This window comes from Emydura macquarii, unplaced genomic scaffold, assembly GCF_026122565.2.
Source record: "Emydura macquarii macquarii isolate MOO-44397 ecotype Brisbane River unplaced genomic scaffold, CSIRO-AGI_Emac_v2 contig_3328, whole genome shotgun sequence".
In the NCBI taxonomy this organism is placed as follows: Eukaryota; Metazoa; Chordata; order Testudines; family Chelidae; genus Emydura; species Emydura macquarii.
In genome coordinates, this window is record NW_027133465.1 from 2527818 (window position 1) to 2547673 (window position 19856).

General features: G+C 46.4%; 1 protein-coding gene across 1 annotated transcript in view; it reads left to right on the forward strand.

Annotated features, from left to right (window-relative positions):
- The first annotated feature begins 2487 nt into the window (after positions 1 to 2487).
- The window catches only part of GAB2 (GRB2 associated binding protein 2), a 168817-nt gene continuing 151448 nt past the window's right edge, over positions 2488 to 19856 (forward strand). The window contains exon 1 of the mRNA XM_067533335.1: positions 2488 to 2835. Coding sequence (XP_067389436.1) covers positions 2764 to 2835 — 72 coding nt within the window. The 5' untranslated portion in view covers positions 2488 to 2763. The remainder of the gene's footprint in view (positions 2836 to 19856) is intronic.

The following is a 19856-nucleotide window of genomic DNA, read 5'->3' on the forward strand; positions in this document are numbered from 1 at the left end:
TTAATGTGTTCAAGATGGGGAAACGGCAGGCATTTGTGCTCTGTATATTTCACCTGGCTTTCAGATGGCTGCAGTTTCAGCCCTTTCAGATGTGTGCTGTCAGATTTTTCAGTGAGGATGGGCAAGAAATGGGGAAATAATTCATCAGGTATCTATCTCATCTGAATGGATTTTGCAATGAGTTGTCCAAATATATTTTGTGATTTAACCAGTTCAGTAAAGTGGATAAAAAAAAATGGGGGGGGGAGAGAAATGGGATAATTTATCCATAAAATGTCACCAAATGTGTAGAATAACTTATTCTGTGAATATGATTTGATCCACTCCAATCCTGAGGCATCGCTATACGGGTATATGGCATGACCATGCATGGTATATATCAACACTATGTATGATTGGAGTTTGTTAACATAAAAAATCCAGACAGGATTCTTTGTAATATCAGATTTAAGGCCAGTCACAATACACCCATGTCAATATGGGGTATGAATGGGGGTTTAACTCATGAATCATTAGCACACATACCATAATGTCTCCATATATTAACAATAAGAGACACTGGGCCAGGTTCTGATCTGTTATGCTGGTGTAAATTGGGAGTAATTCCATCAACTTCAGTAGAATTAATTCAGATTTACATACACCTATATAGCTGAGAGGAGAATTTGGGCCAGTGCCGAGCTGTTTTCAATAAGAACCCCCGAACTCCCATTGAAACCAAAGAGACATTACAGACCAAACTCTCAACTAGTGTAAATCAGGGTAGATCTAATGCAGTCAATAGACTACCCGATTTGCTCCAGTTGAGAATCTAGCACTAAATGTTTTCATGACCAGGGCTTCATCAGACACAGTGTACTACTTTAAAGAGGTTAAGATCTGATCCAAAGCCCATTGAAGTCTGTGGAAAGATTCTCATTGACTTCAATGGGCTTTGGATCAGGATCATAACTTGGACATTGAATGGGAGGAAGAGCCCTTTTTAGATGCTTGCGTTTCAGCCACGGAGGGAGAAAATTTGGGAGCCTGAAAACATGCTTTCCTAGATTGCTAATAAATAGTATAGGCTGCCCTGAAGGCGGTCCCCTTCAGGATTAATAAATGCAAAACATTGTATCCTTTGTTAATAGAGGAAGTCACTTAACTTCAGTTTCTCATCTGGGAAATGGGTGTCTTACCTACCTTCCACAGGCATTAATTACGGATTCTACAATGATTGAAGATCCCTACATGAAAAGTGCTGTATATGTGCCAAGTATTATTATTATTTGTTTGCATTACAGTGTCCCACCGAGCTCAGGGCCCTATTATGTTAGGTGCTGTACAAACATCTGGTAAGAGACAGTCCTTGTCCATAAAGATTAGACAAGTTGACAAGGATGGAAAGGGAAACTGAGGCACCGAGTGGTGACATGATTTGGCTAAGTAGGTCTATGGCAGAGCCAGGAATAGAGCACAAATCTGTTCTGACCTACCCACTAAATCAGACTGCCACTCTGGCAGTAACTTTGCACTGCAAGTAGGTAGGACTAAGAGACCTCAGCAGCAGAGAATCCGGATCAGACTCATTACCGTTTTTTAACTTCTCCGTTCATACTATTTCCAGTAACCGCATTGATAACCATTGAAAAATTCTGAATGGGAGGCGGAAAGAGTGAATGAAGATTTAGGGCCCAATCCTGCTTCCACTGATGTGAAGGGGAGTTTCAAGGGGAGCGGGAGCAGTACAATATTTCCACATCTGACAGGGAGTTGCTAATTTCAGCTAGGACATAATACACTGTAACAGGAAACGCAGCGAGCAGGCACAGCGCTGTCGGAGCAGTCCCACCCCCTCTCCTGGGCCCTGTGACATTATTTAAAAATCAATAACAACATATGACCCGTTATTGATCCCCCTCCAATGCTAATTGCAGGGGGACTATCCCAAGTCTCCCAGAGTCCAGACCCTTTACTTGGTCCTCTGGTTGTCTGCCTCATTTCTCTTAAGCTGTTGGGCACAAACCAACCTCTCTATCACCCATTGGGGGTGATAAGCACATTTCCCATGGAAGGAGGGGGGGGGTCAGATTATCCCTTAACCTCCTGCCACAGGGTGTGTCTGCCTGTGAAGCAGCTGCTAGTGGAGGCTGGGTCCCTGGATTAGGCAGAGTCCTGGCCTGATCCAGCCTGTCACCTACCTGCTGTGCTGGTTGTCACCTGGCGCCCATTACTGCTGGCCAGGGAACCCCGCTAAGGCAGGGAGCGTGAGAATTTCTGCCTGCCGGGGGGAGTAGGAGGGTGGGGAGTGAACTCCAGCTGCGTCTGGGCTGAGCATCCCCTCGCTGAAGTGACGAGCCAGCCAGTCCGGTCCCTCGCACGGCCGGGCTCGCAGGGAGGGAGGGAAGGAGGGAGAGGCGTGGTGTGTGTGGAGCGGGGGGCGGTGTCTGGCCGCTGGGTCGGTTCTCAGCGCTGAACAGCTGGGCTTCGCACGGGTGCGTCTGCCCTGCCCGCCCGCCGAGGGGAGCTGCCGGCGGCCGGCCCCAGGCTCCGCGGGTGGCTGGCTAGGACGAGAGGCGGCGGGTCCCGGGGGCCGTGGAGCGAGCGAGGCTGGGGCGGAGGCGCTGCGGCTGCCCGCCGGGCGAAGGCAGGCTCGGGCTGAGCCGCGCAGCCCCTGGCCCCGGCCGGCCGGGGCGTGGGGGGCTCGCCGGGCGGAGGACTGGCTCGGGCTCCCGCCCGCCTGCATGCGGCCGGCGCCGCGGGGAGCCGGCGGGGCGGCCCGGGATGAGCGGCGGGGAAGTGGTGTGCGCCGGCTGGCTGCGCAAGTCGCCCCCGGAGAAGAAGCTGAGACGATACGTGAGTAGCCCCGGCGGCCGGGCACGGCACGGCACGGCACGGGACGGGATGGGCTGGGGGCGGCCGGAGCGGGGCCGGGCTGGGCTGGGGGTGCCAGCCGGGGGCTGAACCTCGCCCCGCCGCCGGATCGGAGGCTCAGCCCGGAGCAGGGCGCGGCCCCCGCCGCGAGTCCCGCAGCCCCGGCGCCGAGATGCCCCTTGCCCCGGCGGCAGCCAGTGGGAGCGCGGCCGGGCGGGCGGGACGGAACCCGGGCTCCACGGCTGCTGGCCCGCCCCGCCCCGCCGGCGCCCGGCAGGTGAGGAGCCCCGAGCCCCCAGGCGCCTTCCCCTCCCCGCCACCGGCGGCGCACCTGCCGGAGGAACCCGGGGCCGCGCCTGCGGGAGTCCCGGGCAAAGGCGGCTCCGTAGCCGCGGGCTGGGAACGCCGCAGCGGGGGCAGGGGGCGCGGCGGCCAGAGAAGCACCGCGGGTGCGGATCCCTTGGTGCTTCCCGCCTCTTCTTGGGGCCGGGGGACGGACCCCTCCCCTTCCCCACCCCACACACGGCAGAGCACAGCTGCCTGGCTCCAGACCCTGCGACGGGATCCTGGCATCCCCTTCGTTAGTGATGGACAAAGCCCAATTCTCTGCTGGGGGCTACCCAGGGAAGTCTGTGGAATTCGGCTGGCGGAGAACTTGGCCCGCACCATGTGCTGCCGGCATTACCTTGTCCAGCAGGATGTCCTGACTGGCTACAGAGACTCAAATCAACCCCCTCTTCCATCCCCCCAGTGAAGGTGCTGCCTCTGGCCCAAGGAGAAATGTTTCTTGGGCCCAGATTCTCAAAGATATTTCGGCATCCCAATGTCCTCACAGACTATACACTCTGCAAGTGCCTGCTCCAAGTGGCCAGCTAGGCTACTTCCCGCCAGGTGGATTCAAGCATTATCAGAGATTCACCCATCTCGAGTCCCCCACTGCGACTGAGGACTGAAGGATGAGAGGATTACACTTCCATCCTTCGTAGTCTTAGGGAGGCTGGGATTTATCCCTTGGTGAGGAAGCAGCCATGGGAAAGGAACAGACCGGCCAAAGGAGCCAGGGTTAGCTTAGATACTTCACAGTGGATCATAGGCCTGGAAGGGACTTCGAGAGGTCACCTCTAGTCCAGTCCCCTGCATTTATGGCAGGACTAAGTATTGAGTCCAGTTTAACTTTCTTCTCCCAATGTTCACCGTTTCCTTTTCCACATGTGTGTTGTCTACACAGAAAAAAAATGTTCTTGACTCAGGTTAGCTAAGGCACGCTAGCTAACTTGGGTTAAAGAGCAGTCAAGACAAGGCTGCTTGAGTTAGCAGCTCCAGTTACAGCTAACAGAGCAGCCTGGAGTTGGGAGTTGCCATGTCTTCACTCCTATTTTAACCCGAGTTAAGAGCACACCTGTTCTTGGCAATGTAGACATGCCCTATCTCTTGGTTACCGTTCACTCCTGCATCTGTGCAAGGAGCGGCATCCTTTAAACTCGCTCTTATCTTTCTTTTTAAGAAAGGCTCTGAACACCTTTGCCCTGAAGTGCAGCAATATTATATCTTGGTAGATCTGGTTTTATTTCCTAAGCCCCCACCTTGTCATTAGCGTTAATTATTTAACATTCGCCAGTTGCTTTGAAGACATAAAGGGCTATCGAAGTGCTGTCATTAGTCGTTGAGATCAAACGGTTCCTGTAAGTCGTAAAGAGTCTGAACAGCAGCTATGTCACGTTCTGGGTTTATTAAAATGAATCCCATTGCTTTCTGCGTCTGATCTCTCTGTACGGCGCTAGTGTTACATACAGCGTGTCATCGCATGGCTCTGAAAAGTGGCTGTGTGAAGCTGCTATCTTCTGACTCGGCAGACCTGCTCCCTGGGTGAATTCAGAGTAAGATCTGCTGATTCTAGTGACAAAATAAGTGTCCGTTGGATTAGTCCAGCAATAAATGGGTGCAGCTCCATAGATTTCATCGATGCTATATCTGCTTATGCTGGGACTGAGATTAGATCTATTAGGTTCCTGTACCATGCCTGTCACTGCAGTATGTCAGCACCCTCTAGAGACAATGTGATTTGCCCAAAGCCACTGAACAAATCCAATGTCCCTGATTCCAGTCTCATTCTCTAACCACTCGGCATGTTACATGATCTCAATGTATCTAAACAATTGGATTGTTTTACATTAGACTTTTTTTAAAAAAAAACCCCAAACCCTTAAAACACCAATGTATTTATTTAGGCTTTCTGGTAGATGGGCAGATTCATTTTGTGTACTGAGCAATGGCGTCTGCCTTTAGGTTAATGGAGCAAAACATTGTCCTCCTACAAAAATAAACTCATTGCCTACACTGAGTCACCAGTGGCTTTAACCCTCAAATGTCATTAGTTGTCCATTGAAAGAGCACTCACTTAGCCCTGTGAATATCCAGCTGTCCTCAAAGAGCTGAATAAATCTTCTAAATGCTGTGCACGAGTGTGTGAAATGCTGGAGGTTAACGATAAAGATTTGTGCGATAAAGATTTGTCGCCTTTCATCCAGCTAGATCTCAGAGCACTTTGCAAACCACCTATATTTTAGAAAACACCTCACCCTTCCTGGAAATGCAGCCACCTCTGGGGTGAAATGCCATAGCTTTTAACAGCGCACAGCAACACTACTCAATGTTTTCAAGATGGGCTGTGAAGAAGGAAGAAGCTATAAACAAATGTAACTCAAGGGGATAGATACCATGTTCCCAAGACTGGAAGTTAGACTTGGATTCTAGTTCTGTCTCTCACATTGGCTTGCCCAGTGTTATGCAGAGTCACTTTCCAGAGTTGCCAAAAGTGGCCACTGGTGGGTGGTTGTTTTTTAAGGTATTTACTTTTGGGTGCCCATCTTGAAATGTTTGGGGCCTGATTTTCAGGAGTCCTGAGCACTCACAGCTCCCATTGAAATCCAGACCTTCAGGCCCAGATTCTCAAAGGCTTTCAGTGCCTGACTTTCATTGAAATGAATTGGTGTTGGTGCCTCAATACATTTGTGGGTGTGCGCCTCTGTGTTTCCAGCTGAGTGTCCAAAAGGTAATGGTTGTTTTGGAAAATGTTTGCCTTAGCTTTTTTTATGCCTCAGTTTTCCAGCCTGGTGAAATGGTGGTGATGACATTTACCACACCTACTTGACAAGTGGGCTGAAAGGTGTCATCCAATCATGTGGGCTCGAGGCCTTCACATGGAAGGCACTAAATCAGCACTTAGTATCATCATTATGTATGTAGGAGAGTGTGCGTGTGGTGAAGAATCCAAGGTAAACACCTGCATCGCTCCCTCTATTACTGCCATAGCTTATGCTCTGAATTCAGACCCCAGGGGGACCTCTGTGACCACGAGCTGCTGTTAACTGGGATTTGGCTCGTTCAGGACTTGACTGTACTGACACAAGAAAATGTTCCATAATTTTATTGTATTTGTATTGTCCAACGTGATTAAAAAAACCCTAGAAGCACGTCCCTTGCATGGGTATCCAGGTAGTGGTGAGTTGCTCAAGTGCATTTAGGATCTCTCTAGATGCTGTGGTACTCTTGGGAAGAGTGGGCGGGTGTTAAACCCAGAGACCTAGTCAAATTTCACCTTGTACGGTTTCATGACCTGCCTCCAGATTCCGCTGGGTAATGATATGCCTCTTCATATCCACTTGATAGCATGGTACATTCATGCTGTGCATTGTCCAGAAGCTGCTCCGTTTCACTCGAGAGGCCGCTGCTTTTCAGTAGCGGGGAATTTGATCCTTTGTGTGACATGTCTTTGTAAAGGGTTTTGAGATCCCTTTGCACCAAAGATGCTATACAAAGATCAGAATCAGACATTATAGTTACTGTCTCCCAACCTTTGTCTGTCTTGCCTATTTAGGCTCTTAGCTCTTTGGGGAGGGACTGTGCCTTACTATGTGTTTATACAGCGCCTAGCACAATGGGGATCTGATCTCAGCTGGAATCGATACTATTGTAATCTCAGTAATGGTAAGAATCCTAACAATTTCAGGTCAGAGGGAGTGAAGATACAGTATGCAATTATAGAAGAGCACTTAGCCACTCCTAAAGTTACTGTGTTGCTGTGTAATTCTGGGAGTAAACTGTCTCTTATCCTGTAACCAAACCACTGCACTCCACCCTGTATATCTTCAGACTGCGGTGTTAATATCTATGCTGGTTGGCTGAGCTGTCTGTTTTAAACAGAAGTACGGGGCGTGAATCTCCCCTGTCACTGGCCTTGCACCAGTGTAACTCTGTTCATTTGAGTGGACTTGCACTGGTGTAAATGGGAGAGAATCAGACCTTCAGCAGGTAAACTGCATCATTGGTCACCTCTATGCACCAGGGGCATAGAGTCTCACCAGATCTCCAATAACAAAAGGACCTGGTCTTCCTTCCTGATGCAAGCACATGGGGCTAATGGGAATGTAACAGGCTGGCAGGTTTACCTGCTAGGAAAAGGTTAAGTGAGGTCTGTTGATTCACTGAGGCAGGTGGCTCATTCATTTCACCTGGATGTAAGAGAGGTGGGAGTGGCTCCCTGAAGAGAAGATCTAGGGTGTGGGCTGAGCAGCACTGAGGTAAGAAACTGAGGAGCAGCTCTTGAGCTGAACTTGGTCTTATTTTAAGGAAGGAGGTGAGTTTTGACTCTGCAGTTTTGGATTGTGTTTCAGAATAGGTTGGGGAAGGCACCTGCTTGCATAGAGCTATGCACTAGGAGAGAAACCTGCCCTATCCCCAGTGCAGATCAACACTATGAAATGGGCATCTGGCAAAATACACATCTTTTCAGGGCCTGGAGCCTTCATGGCTGGCCATGCAATGAGAGAGTGTTAGATTTCATAGTCTGCATCGGGGGAAATAGCAAAGGCACCAGTGATAGACCTCAGTGGAGTCCTGCCAGTGCATGACCTTGGTGGCCATTTAACTGAACACATGTATGGTGTCCTCAGGCTCCATGTAGGGCACCACAGATATTGTTGGCCAAATTCACCCTTGGTGTAAGAGGGTCCAACACCATTGACACTGATTGAGTTTCATCCTCCTACGTCAGCTGTGAATTTGCTCTGCTGTATCCAAATTCTCCCTTATGAACATAGGGTTGGGATCAGAACTCTGGCCCATCAAGTGCTTCCAGCAGCAGCCAGCACTTGATGTTCCAGAGGAAGGAGGAACATACCTTTATAATCCTCCGTTAGCGCTGAAAAGGCCTAGCAGGTCAGCAAGCACAACTCCTCCACCAGCAGTCCTGGATCGTGTCTGTGCTGCACCACACCAATGGTGCAATGCTTTATGGAGATGTGATCCCCAAACCGGCCGGACAAGATAATGCACTACAACTGGCTTTTCTGCTCCCTTCTTCTTCTACTTATTGGTCATAAAAATACCAAGCCCTTTTTTATAGCCAGCCATAATATTTGACTGGGTAGGGACCTCTTGGGTTATAGTCTTATTTTGTTTCACCGGAATTTACATCCATAACTCCCCATCCTTGGAGACCAGGATGTATATTTTCTCAACAATATGTACTTGCCTCATGCTCTGGCTTTGGGAAGGTTGCTTGAAAGAATTTTTCTCTCTCTGTCAAGCCTGCATCATGACATCAGGACTGGCCCATGTCCCTGGCAAAGTCCACTGTGGACATAAAAGATTGATAATGGCAAAACATACGTTGAACTTAAGAAAGACAAACAGCACTTAAGGAAAGTATAACAGGAAGCTGGATTAAATTTTCTTTGGAAGAGACCAGAAGTGATTTTGAAGCATGGGCTTTCACAAGCACATGTCAGATGCAGTGGGTGATGTAATGCTGTTTATTGGACCAAAACACATATAAGGGATTTAAATGCAGAGCAAATATTACAAATTATTTATTTGTATTACCAGTGCAGGTGGGGCTGTCGGGATTGGGGGCCCATAGTGCAAGGTGCTGTAGAAACACACAGTGAGAGGCAGTCCCCGCTTTGGAGAGTTTACAATCTAATTGACAAGATAGATACAAGACAAAGGAAGCATTATTGCCCCCTGAGGCACAGTGAGATTAATTGACTGGTCCAAGATCACATAGGATAATCTGTAGCAAAGCAGGGACTTAAACTTGGATCTCCTGAGTGCCAGCCGTCTGCTGTGTCTTAAACACAAGACCATCCTTCCTATCTGAAGTCCCACTGGTCATTTAAATCCCCCTTTAATAAAAATAATCAATATTGCCATTGCATCCAGAGATCTCAAAGCACTTTATAAAAGTGGATAAGCATCATTCTCCCCACTTTACAGATGGGCAGAATTGAGGCACAGAGAGGTATAGTGGCTTTCCCAAAGACGCACACTGCAGCAGTGGTGGAACTGAGTCCAAACCAGAGCTGGGTGAAATATGTTTGGGCAAAACTTTTTTGTTTTTTGAGCAAAAAATACAGATTAAGTAATTTTTGATCATTTTGATTTTTTTTTTTTTTTAGTTTGCTATAAATGTTGTTTCCTTTTAATTTTCTTTTTAAAACGTTTTTAAATGATCAAAACTGGAAATGAAATATTTTGATTGTTTCAAAATGAAACATTTTGTTTGACCTGAAATGATTTAGTTTTATTTTTTTGGAATTGCCAGAGATCTGAAAAAGCTATTATTTGCACAGCTGTAGTTCTTAGAGGGATATTGGAAAATTGGAAAGAGTTCAGAGAAGGAACATTCCTTATGGTGATAGACTCAAAGAACTCAAGCCATTTATCTTAACAAAAACAAGGTTAAGGGGTGACTGGATTACAGCCTATAAGTACCTACATCGGGAGCAAATAGTAAATAGTGGGTTCTTCAATATAGCAGAGAAAGATATAACACAAGCCAATGGCTGGAAGTTGAAGCTAGACAAATTCAGACTGGAAATAAGGCAAACATGTTTAACAATGAGAGTAATTAAGCATTGCAACAATTTACCAAGTGTCATAACAGATTCTCCATCACTGACAAATTTTAAATCAATACTGGATGTCTTTCTTAAAAGATCTGTTCTAGGAATTATTTTGGGGAAGTTCTATGGCCTGAGGTCAGACTAGATGATCACAATGGTCCCTCCTGGCCCTGGAATCCAGGAATCCAACTCCTAGTTCCCTGTTTCATGTACTAGACCACACGGCTCTTCTTTTCTACAATTACCCTGACACTGGACACGCCTCCTTCTAACTGCGCCTCTGGCCATCATGGATACCCACCCAGTCCACCTCATCCCTCCTGCCCCAGCCATAGCATATACTCCCTTTCCCAAAGAGTTCAGATGAGAAGGGGTTAAAACAAGCCTTTAGAACATGTTAGTGGATATTACACAGCACCAGGATTTGGCTTTGTAATTTTATGGGATTTTAATTGCTGTGTCGTGTGACACACCTAGCATATCACTTGGTGGAGAGGCATCATATAAACACAGGCTGTTGTTATTTCCTCATACGAAGCTGCAAACTAAGCACCCGTTCTGCAGCCCTTGCTGATCTCAGTAGTGTTTATAAATGAAGTCCCATCAACCTGTAAGCTTTGCTTGGCCACCCATCCCTTCACCTCTGTGTCCACCTGTCTGTCAGCTCCTTGCACAGTTTACCTCTCAATGGTATTTCTCTGGCCCCGTTACCATGGAGTCTGAGAACCTCACAATCTTCAGTGGATTTATCCTCACAACGCCCCTGGGATATAGGGCAGTGCTATTACCCCCTTTTTATAGATGGGAAACTGAGGCACAGAGAGACTAAATGACTCGTCAAAGATCACACAGGAAGTCTGTGGCAAAATAGGGAATTGAACCCAGGTCCCCCAAGTTTTAGGCTGGTCCCAACCACTGGGCCACATCTGTGCCTTCTTCCACATGTTCCCCCTCCCCCACAAGGATTCATGCTGCCATCTCCCTGGACTCATCTGTCAGACTCCGACCTGCTCATATTTCCGTCCCTCTCAAAGACCCTCTCCTGCATGGTGCATACAATGCGGGTAGCTGGCTTGTATATAAACTGTCCCTTATGTTCCGCTTCCCATAACCTCTGTTTGTCCTCAGTTTATAAGCATCGCAGAGCAGGGATCATCCATGAATGTTCAGAAAGTCCCTAGCACATCATGGGCACCACTGTAAATATACCATTATTTGTCTTATTGTAGCACCTAGAAGTCCCAGCCCCATTGTGCTAGGTGATGTACGAATGGATAGTAAGAGGCAGTCCCCGCCCCAAAGAGCTCGTTTGAATAGACAAGACGGACTAGGAGGGGAAATAGACACACAAACAGATGCAATGACCTTCATGCTCAAGGTTACCCAACAGATCAATGACAGAACTGGAAATACTGCCCAGATCTCCTGACTTGCAGTCCAGTGCTCTATAAACTAGACCACGCTTCCCCTAGCTTCTTATTACATTAATAAAAATAGATTTGTGAAAGAAACACTCTGTTCTTCTTCCATTGCATATCAGTGTCTAAATAAATCAATAACATTTACAACAACTTTTTCTAGACAGCAGCAATGCTGACAATACAGCAGAATTAAAATAGGCGGAGAGCATTTTTGGGGACTGACTTTACAGCCTCCCATCCCAGCTGATGGCTTGTCAGCATTGGAAATCATCTTGTTTCCAAAACACCTTTGTCACCATGATGTTAATATTGCACTGGGGCTGGATGCATTTATGCGAAAGCTTTTTGAGTCAGAGGCGCCCTGAAAAGATTGATGTAAAATGTTCCAGATCTCTTTATTTGCATAAAAGGGATGTGCATGATTGCTCTCTCTTATTTATTTATTAAATCTGAGCAGGACTCGGTCTGGAGAGCATGATAAATAACTCTGATCATCTTGCTACAAAATGAAATTAGAGGCCCCGTTGTTGTGAAAAGTAGCCTGTCTGCCAATGGGCAGAAGCCGGCAAAACCATACAGAAGTGGTCATTGGTGTAATGGCCCCTTTCTTCCCTTCCACTTACAATTAAGTGGGTAGGTGTAGAGGGAGGAATAGCTCTTTAAAACTAATTAATAATAATAATTTAAGTCCATGAAGGACCATGAGATCACCCAGTCTGACTCCTGCATGACGCAGGCCATAGATCATATTATCCATTTGTACTGGGACAGCACCAAGTTAAAAGACAGCCCCAGAGATCTTACAATCTTTCTCTTGTCGAAGACTCTCTCCATAGCTAGCAGATATATGTTACCTTTCAGCTGCATTTTCTGAGGCTAAATGGAAAAGACATGCCCTTTAAGCAGGAACTGTGTAATGCACATCTTGCAGTCTAGGTTGGACATGGATGCCTGTTTCTCTGTGGGTAGCAATCCATGGGGGATTTTGTTTCTAGAGCTGATCTTTTTTATATTTATCAACTTTCTTCAGGTATTCAGCTGGTGTGATATTTCACTGGAGAACCTGGGAACACCAGGGAATCTGTGCCAGTCTGGTGGTGGTTTGTTTTTATTAAACTAGCACCTAGAAATGAATTTCTCTGTCCAAAATGTGGAATTTCTCACCCAAAATTACTCCCACCTAAGGTCCAGGATGGGAAGATTCACTCCTGGGCCACTGGTAGGTTTGCTACAAATGAAATTGTCCTGGCTTTAAAGTCCAATATTGCCGGGCTATAAACCAGAACTAAAATGTAAACAATGGCTGCCCAACTTAAGGCTCCCTGGCCAAAACTTTCAGAAGCATCTGGTGATTCTTTGGAAAAAGACTCCCTCTGAAAATGAGGCCCCTTTATGGTGTCTCAACTTGGGCCCCCAAAAATTCAAGGCAGCCATTATTTAGAGTGTGAGATTGTTAGGGCAGGGGCTGTCTACTTCTCTGTGCTTTTCAGTGCCCTGCACAATACAGCCCTCTTCTAGGTTGGTCTCTAGGCCCTCCTGCAGGGGTTCCCAACCTTTTGGCTCGAGGGCTACAAATATAATTTTTACAACCCTGAAGGGCTACCAGCCTCTGTCAGCAGCCCCCCTCCTCTCCCACTGCAGCTACAGGGAAGGAGTTCAGTGAGGAGGATCTCCCATCCCCCTGGCTGCAGCAGGAAAACTATGCGCTCCACTTGGATCCCTAGGCAGTGGTTCCCTTCTGCAGCCAGGGAGACAGGAGATCAGTGGTCCCCTTCCTCTGGCTCCAGCAGGGACCCTAGAGCCTATGGACCCAGGCAGAGCACTTTGCAGTGCTCCTTGCTACAGCTGGAAGTGGGGGGGGACATGCACAAACAGTGAAATACTAGGGCTGACTTTGAACACAGGTGTATGTGGTTGCAGTGTAGACTTTGGAATCAACTGGCGTTGCCTAGCGGTGAAAGACAACCCTGCTTACACCTCAAATGTGTGTGGTGTGGTGATGTTCAGGACATGATCTAAAGTCATCAAAGTCAATGGAAGGGCTCGCATTGATTCCAATGGCCTTTGGATCAGGCCCTGGAGGTTATTTGTCTAGCACAGACAGCGTGCACAGCTGTGCAGAACATGTTATTTATTGGAAGAAAGGCTCCGTGCCATCAGAACCTTATCCTGCAGTGTCGTATGCGTGGGTGGACCCCAACAACAGATTTTTGGAGAAGGGGACAAGGAAAATTAGGAGCATGGGAAAACTTTCCTGTGAAGAGAGATTGAAAGGATTGGGATGGTTTTCCTTAGAAAGGAGAAATGATGAAAGTACATAAATTAATGAATGGTCTAGAGAAGGTAGATCAGGAACTCCTGGTCTCATTATGCAAGAACAAAGCGGCATTCAATGAAATTGAAAGGTGGCAAATTCAAAGCTGATAAAAGAAAACCCTTTTTTGCACACTGTGTAAACTAGTTTGTGAAATTCACTGCCACAGGATAAAGCAGGGGCCAAAAACCTAGCAAGATTCAGAGGAGGTTTAGACATGGTATATGGAGAAAAAGAATATCCAGAGCTGGAATAACTGATCAAAAAGAGATAAACATTCATGTCTTGGGGGTTTAACCCCACATCTGTCACTAACAGGATGTGACCTTTTGCCTACTGTGGGAGTTTCTTGGACCATGTGTCTGATCCAATCTGGTAATTGCTATGTTCTTATGTCAATGTGGAGACCTCTGTGAAGTCAATGGGGCTCTGGATGGGTGCAGCCCATGTGTATCACACGGAATGACGGGGGCCAGTTATGAATTTTTGCTCATATGAGTAGTCCCCGTGAAGTCAGCTTGCGTGAAGGTTTGCAGGCTCAAGCCCATGTGCATCAGACGTAGAAAATATGTTGGCTGAGAATCAAGAAACGTTCAGTGCAGCCAGCTGGTGCAAATAAGGCCTGATGTGTGAGGGTCTGGGGCTGGATTTGCAGTAGCAGTGGGATTTGAAGATGGAGCTGAATGTAGAGAACGTTGTTTGCAGCTGCAGTCTCATTCCGTTCTTTGGTATAAAAAAAGAGACTTCACTATGTGGCTTCTGTTGTATATGTATCCATTTGTCATATTGGAAAAAAAGCCGGTTTCACTCACGATGACTCTAACAGAAGATGATTAATCTATTGTCAGTTATGAACATGACCTAGCATGAGCGATGAACCCAACCCTAAAAATAAACATTTCTGTAGAGTGTTTTGAAGACCTACAACACTATGGTAAATACAAGGAGGTAACAGCTGAGTGTAAACCACTGCCCTCTACTGGACGGAATCAGAACTGCTCAGGTATGGATCATAGCTTCTGTACTGCTAGCAGCGAGTTTCCTTTTACTGAAGTGATCTGGTCGTGTGCTTTTGGATCAGGAAAAGCTGGTTTTGATCCCTGTTGCCACCACGGAGTTCTGAGTGGCTGCAATGTGCAGCATAGTGGCAACCATAAAGTCCTGCGTGACTGCTGACTTGCTACCATATTTTGAAGTCTGGACATGTGGAAAGTAGAACCCAGCTAGTAGTTAGATGATGCATTTGTCCTGTGCCACAGTCAGCCAGGAGAGGTGAGGGAGGCAGGATGAAAACACTTTTTAAAAAAGAAATGTTATAAATAGGATGTTTATGGGGCCACTTGTAATGTCATATAGTTCATGGCTAACTTGTAAAGATGTATGGAATATTTTCATTCAGCTCATGTGACATCCATCCTTCCTTCCTTCCTTCTTCCTTCCTCAGGGGGTAGATTTCAGTCATGCTTCATCCATAGCCCTTTTAAACTCACGTTAGTTAAGAAAGCTAACGTGGGACCATTCAGGGGCCTGATCCTGTGAGGGGATGAGCACCCTCAACTCCTCATGGGATTTGGCTGATTCCCCACCACCCAGAATTGGAGTCCCTAGAGACTTAGCCCTGGTAATAGAAGGCTGTGACGTCTGTTCCTTGCATTTTTGTATGCCTCCAGAACTCCCACTCACTGCGGGAACAGTCTCTCCTGGAGGCTGAGAGAGATAAGCAGGTTTGACACGCTTCATGTTCAATGACTGGGAAGTTTAGACATTCCATCTCCTCCTTGGTGTACCACCACCAACTCCTACCCAACAGCAACAGACCTACTCCTACTCAAACAGACCACCAGAGTTTAACTCCCCTTTACTCACACAAACAATACTATATGTATGGCTGGTCAGAAAATTGTCTACAGAAAATTGGGTTTTTGGATAAAGGACATTTTTCACAGAAAGTGTCTATTTTCATAGGAAAATTTTGACTTTTCTCGATAAACCAAAAAATGCTGATTCAGAAATGCTGTCACACTGTCTCATGGGAGTCATAGTTTGGAGGCTGCATGCCCCCATTCTCCTCTAGGGTCTGGGTTCCCAGCCACACTACATCTCCCATGGTGCACTCAACAAGAAGGGAGACCAAGAAAAAGTAGTAGTTCAGCCAGGTAGCCTATCCCACAGAAAAGAATAAGGGGTATGAGTCACCCAGACTACAAATCCCATGAGGCATCATGGCTGCATTTCTTAATTTACATTTTCAGGTTTCAGCCAAAACTTTTTTTTTTTTTTTTTTGGGGGGGCGGGGGGGGATTTTTCTTTTTTTTACTGAAAAGCTGAAATTTTCTGTGAGGGAGGCAGGGTGGAGGTGAGAATGGGATGAAATCCATTCTCTGACCAGCTCTAACCATGGGATCTTTAATGGCCACACGTGACCAGGATCTCAGGTTTACATCTAGCCCAAAAGGCATCTCAGTAGCCTGCCAAGACATTGGTCCAACACTGCCTCAGAAGAAAAAGCCCTGTCTGTTATGGAGTGCTTCCTAAAGTACCTCTCTGGAGGTCCCATGGAAGTAATCAGCAGTGACAAACTCACAGCCAAGGATGGTGGTGCCAGGGTTGCATCCATCAATGCTGCTGAAGTCATAAACTTCTTACCAGAGACCTGATTTTCTCCATGCATCGTATCTGAACTGGCCCTTTCTGTCCCTGCTCATGGGGATAAGAGTAAACTGTCCAGTGAAGTTGGGAAATGGGTCTACCCCCTTGCAGGAACTTTCCTGGAAAGGGAAACCTACGTACTTTACGTTAGGACAGCATTGACTCCTGATTCCAAACCTTCATTGTTTTGACTGGATTCTGCCTTTGGTCAGAGTGCAGGGAGGGGGAGGAGCCAAAAGGCAAAGGAGGGGCTTTTTTGTGTTTTTTTTCCTCTCCCCCCTTCCCAAGGGGGGTGTGTATTTATATAACAAAACACTAAATGAAATAACTGATTACTTTATCTGAGCAGGGTGCGCTGATCACCATCCAGAGCTTTGCCAGCATGACCTGCATTACTGACCTTTATGTCAGACGTTTGCCTCTTACCGTCTAATCCACCCTGTGTGTGCTGGGAGAGCATGGGAATGGGGAAACCAAGGACTAAACGCCAGCGTGTTTCTAACCCCTCTTTCCCTGTGGAGCAAGTCGGCTCCTTGGCTAAGTCTCGTTCCATTCTAATACCCTGTCTGGGAAAGATTGCCCCATTGCCTGATGATAACGCTGTCTTTTCATCCTTAGCAAGTATTTATTTAGCAAAGAGAAATGAAGCTCCTGATTGGGATGCCCTGATCAGGCTGGATTCCAGAATCCACCAGAGAATAACTGTCCTGACTTGGCAGCTAGAAATTAGGCATTTCTCCCTTTTCCATACCCCTCCTTTCTCCCTTACCTCTCCATATGTACCCACAGGAAAGTAACGCCTTGCATGCATGTGTTGCAAGATTGTCCCCTTTGCATGCAAGCTACTATGCAGGGCAAAAACCTGTTCAGCACTTAAATAATAATCTAATGCTGACGTCCTAATGCTCTCCCTTTATTCTGTTGTCCCTTCTTACCCTCCCCTTGCAGTGTGATCTCTCATCATGTTGCCAATAAACTCCTCCAAGGCAAGGACTTCGTTTTATTTGTAGCGTCTATTCCACTGCTGAGACAGACATGGGTGCCCAGATGGAAACTCATTTTTTCTATGGTTATTTAAAGTACAGAAGGTTCCAACCTCACGACCTGGATGTGAACTCCCTCCGACGTTGGCATGTCTGAAACATAGATCCATATCTTGCGGCTTGAGCCCATCTCTAACATAAGGGTTTAGGGCTCATTCCTCAGCCTCTGTGAATCAGTGAAGTTGTGCTGAAGTTGATGGATCTACACCAGCAGAGGAGCGGCCAGAGTTCCTATCCCTGTGTGATAGAACTCTGTTGTTTAATGTGCACACCTAGTCACTATTTAATACTGCTGCATTTTTCTCTCCCTAGTCATCCTTCAGCCTTTCTCTGGTGATCTCAGGGGTTGTCTGTTTAAAAAAAAAGTCCAATGATATCACGTCTTTTAAATGCATTGATTGAGTGACCTTAGCATCTCCCTTTGCTTCATTTTTTATGTCCTGTAAATGGTCTTGTGCGTCTGTTTCCCCTCCCCCCATCCCTGTATACAAAGCTCCACAGGAAAGACTGGATTTTTTACTGTTTCTCTCTGTCCTTCTCCAGCTACAAGTGTCATTAATATTCATCTTTCTGCCTAGGTACTCCTGTCATTGTAGCATTGTGTAAATATTACCAAATTTACCCTTGCAACATGGGTTAGGTAGTCATTATCAGGGCCTCGTGTAGTCCACGGTTCTCCAGCTGTGGAATTCACCCCCTTGCTGCAGGATGGTGATCCAGAAACCGACCTCTCATTGAAAGAAAGTATTATGTTTCTAGCACTTATGGTTGTAGAGACAACTTCAGAAATGTGAACCAAGCATAAACTGAAGCAGTGCCATCTGCAGAAAACCTGGAACGATACCTCTGACCCGCCCCATTCCTTTCAAAGAGCGCTTCCGCGGTGGGTAACAGCTTATTATCCCCATTTTACAGATGGTGAACTGAGGCTTAGGGAGATTGAGTGAATTGCCCGGGAAGTTTATAGCAGAGCCAGGAATTGAACCCCAGATTTCTTCAAATCTCTTTTATTGCTTTAGCCATCGGCCCAACCTTCATCCAGTCCTGCTAATGTCTGTCCTGGAATAATGATCCATCCTGCAGTCCTGTATTGGGAAGAGTTAGTTTTATGAGCCAAATTCACCCCTCGTGTAACTTCACTGAGGGGGTAATGCCAGGAATTAATTTGGCCTTGTGCATGTTTAAAGATTTCAGTCTGGCTGCCAAACAGGAAAATCTGATGACTGGAAAGTCAATCACACATGGGAAAGGAGGGGGAACGCAGAGCAACTGGCACCCGTGTGTGTTCACTATAATGCTGCTGCTACATGGAGCATGTCAGTGGAGGGGCCAGGCTGAGATTTAACGTGCTGCGCTGTGCGTATGTTTTGCTAGAGGCTGTGGAAGCCTCAATTTATCTGCATCATACAAGTAAATCTGCTGCTGCCCTGATTCTGTGTGGCAGTGACTAGAACACTGTAGACTAGCGATGAATGTATTTGTATGGTCGCCTGGTAATTTACGACAATATTTTGGCCATTACAGCAACAGTTGGCAGCTGTTAAGGTAATTTACTATAGGTTTGTGGTTGTAAATACATTTCCATTGTGACTAGGCACTCTAATAGATGTTAAGTCCTGCCATTCAGATTGTGATGGAGCAAGCTATGGGGTGAGCCTTGTTTTGCCTTTATAAAATGGGCATTACAAAGAAATGACTGAGATTGGCTGATCAATCCAGTGTTGGGACCTGGATTGGGATTCCTTCACCCATTTACCCTTAGGTGCTCCAAGATGACTATGTACTTGACCGTTTTATATATAACACCCTTGGATGAACCTATTGGAAGAAACATATATTGACTGGAGAAGAGAAGAATTAGGGGGGACATGATAACAGTCTTCAAGTACATAAAAGGTTATTGTAAAGAGGAGGGTGATACATTGTTCTTCTTATCCAGGGAGGACAGGGCAAGAAGTAATGGTTTTAAATTGTAGTAAGGACAATTTAAGTTAGACTTTAGGAAAAACCTCCTAACTGTCAGGGTAGTTAAGCACTGGAACAAATTACCTAAGGAGATTGTGGAATTTCTGTCATTGGAGGTTTTTAAGAACAGGTTAGACAAACACATATCATAATACTTAGTCCTGCCTCAGTGCAGGGGACTAGACTAGATGATCTCTCAAGGCTCCTTCCAGTCCTACATTTGCAATAATGCCCAGAGGGGGCTGATTATGTCTGGTACTGTACAGACCTATACTAACACAGGCCCTTCTCCCAAAGAGCTTTACAATGTAAAAAGACATGAGTATTATTATACAGATGAAGAACTAAACCACTGAATTAAACAACTTGCCCAGTGTCACAGCTGGGAATCAGTACTGAGTCCTAGTCCAGTGGCTTAACCAGAAGACTATCCTTCCTCTCTGCATAGTTCAGTGTCCTCTGTAAGCTGCTTTACACATGTATCTCCAGATACTGGCCCATAGTCTGCTCTGTTGTGCACCTCTATAGAAATTCAGGGTTGTAAAGTCCAGGGACAATTGGATCCATTCTCTTTATAGTACCTGGCTATGTGTATACTTTGTGTTTCCTGCATCACCCCAAATAGTCCAAGCCAGAGGCCAATTGCATAACAACCAGGAATAGGCTCAAGTCTCAAAGTTCTGCCCTGGAACTGGATCTCCCCAGA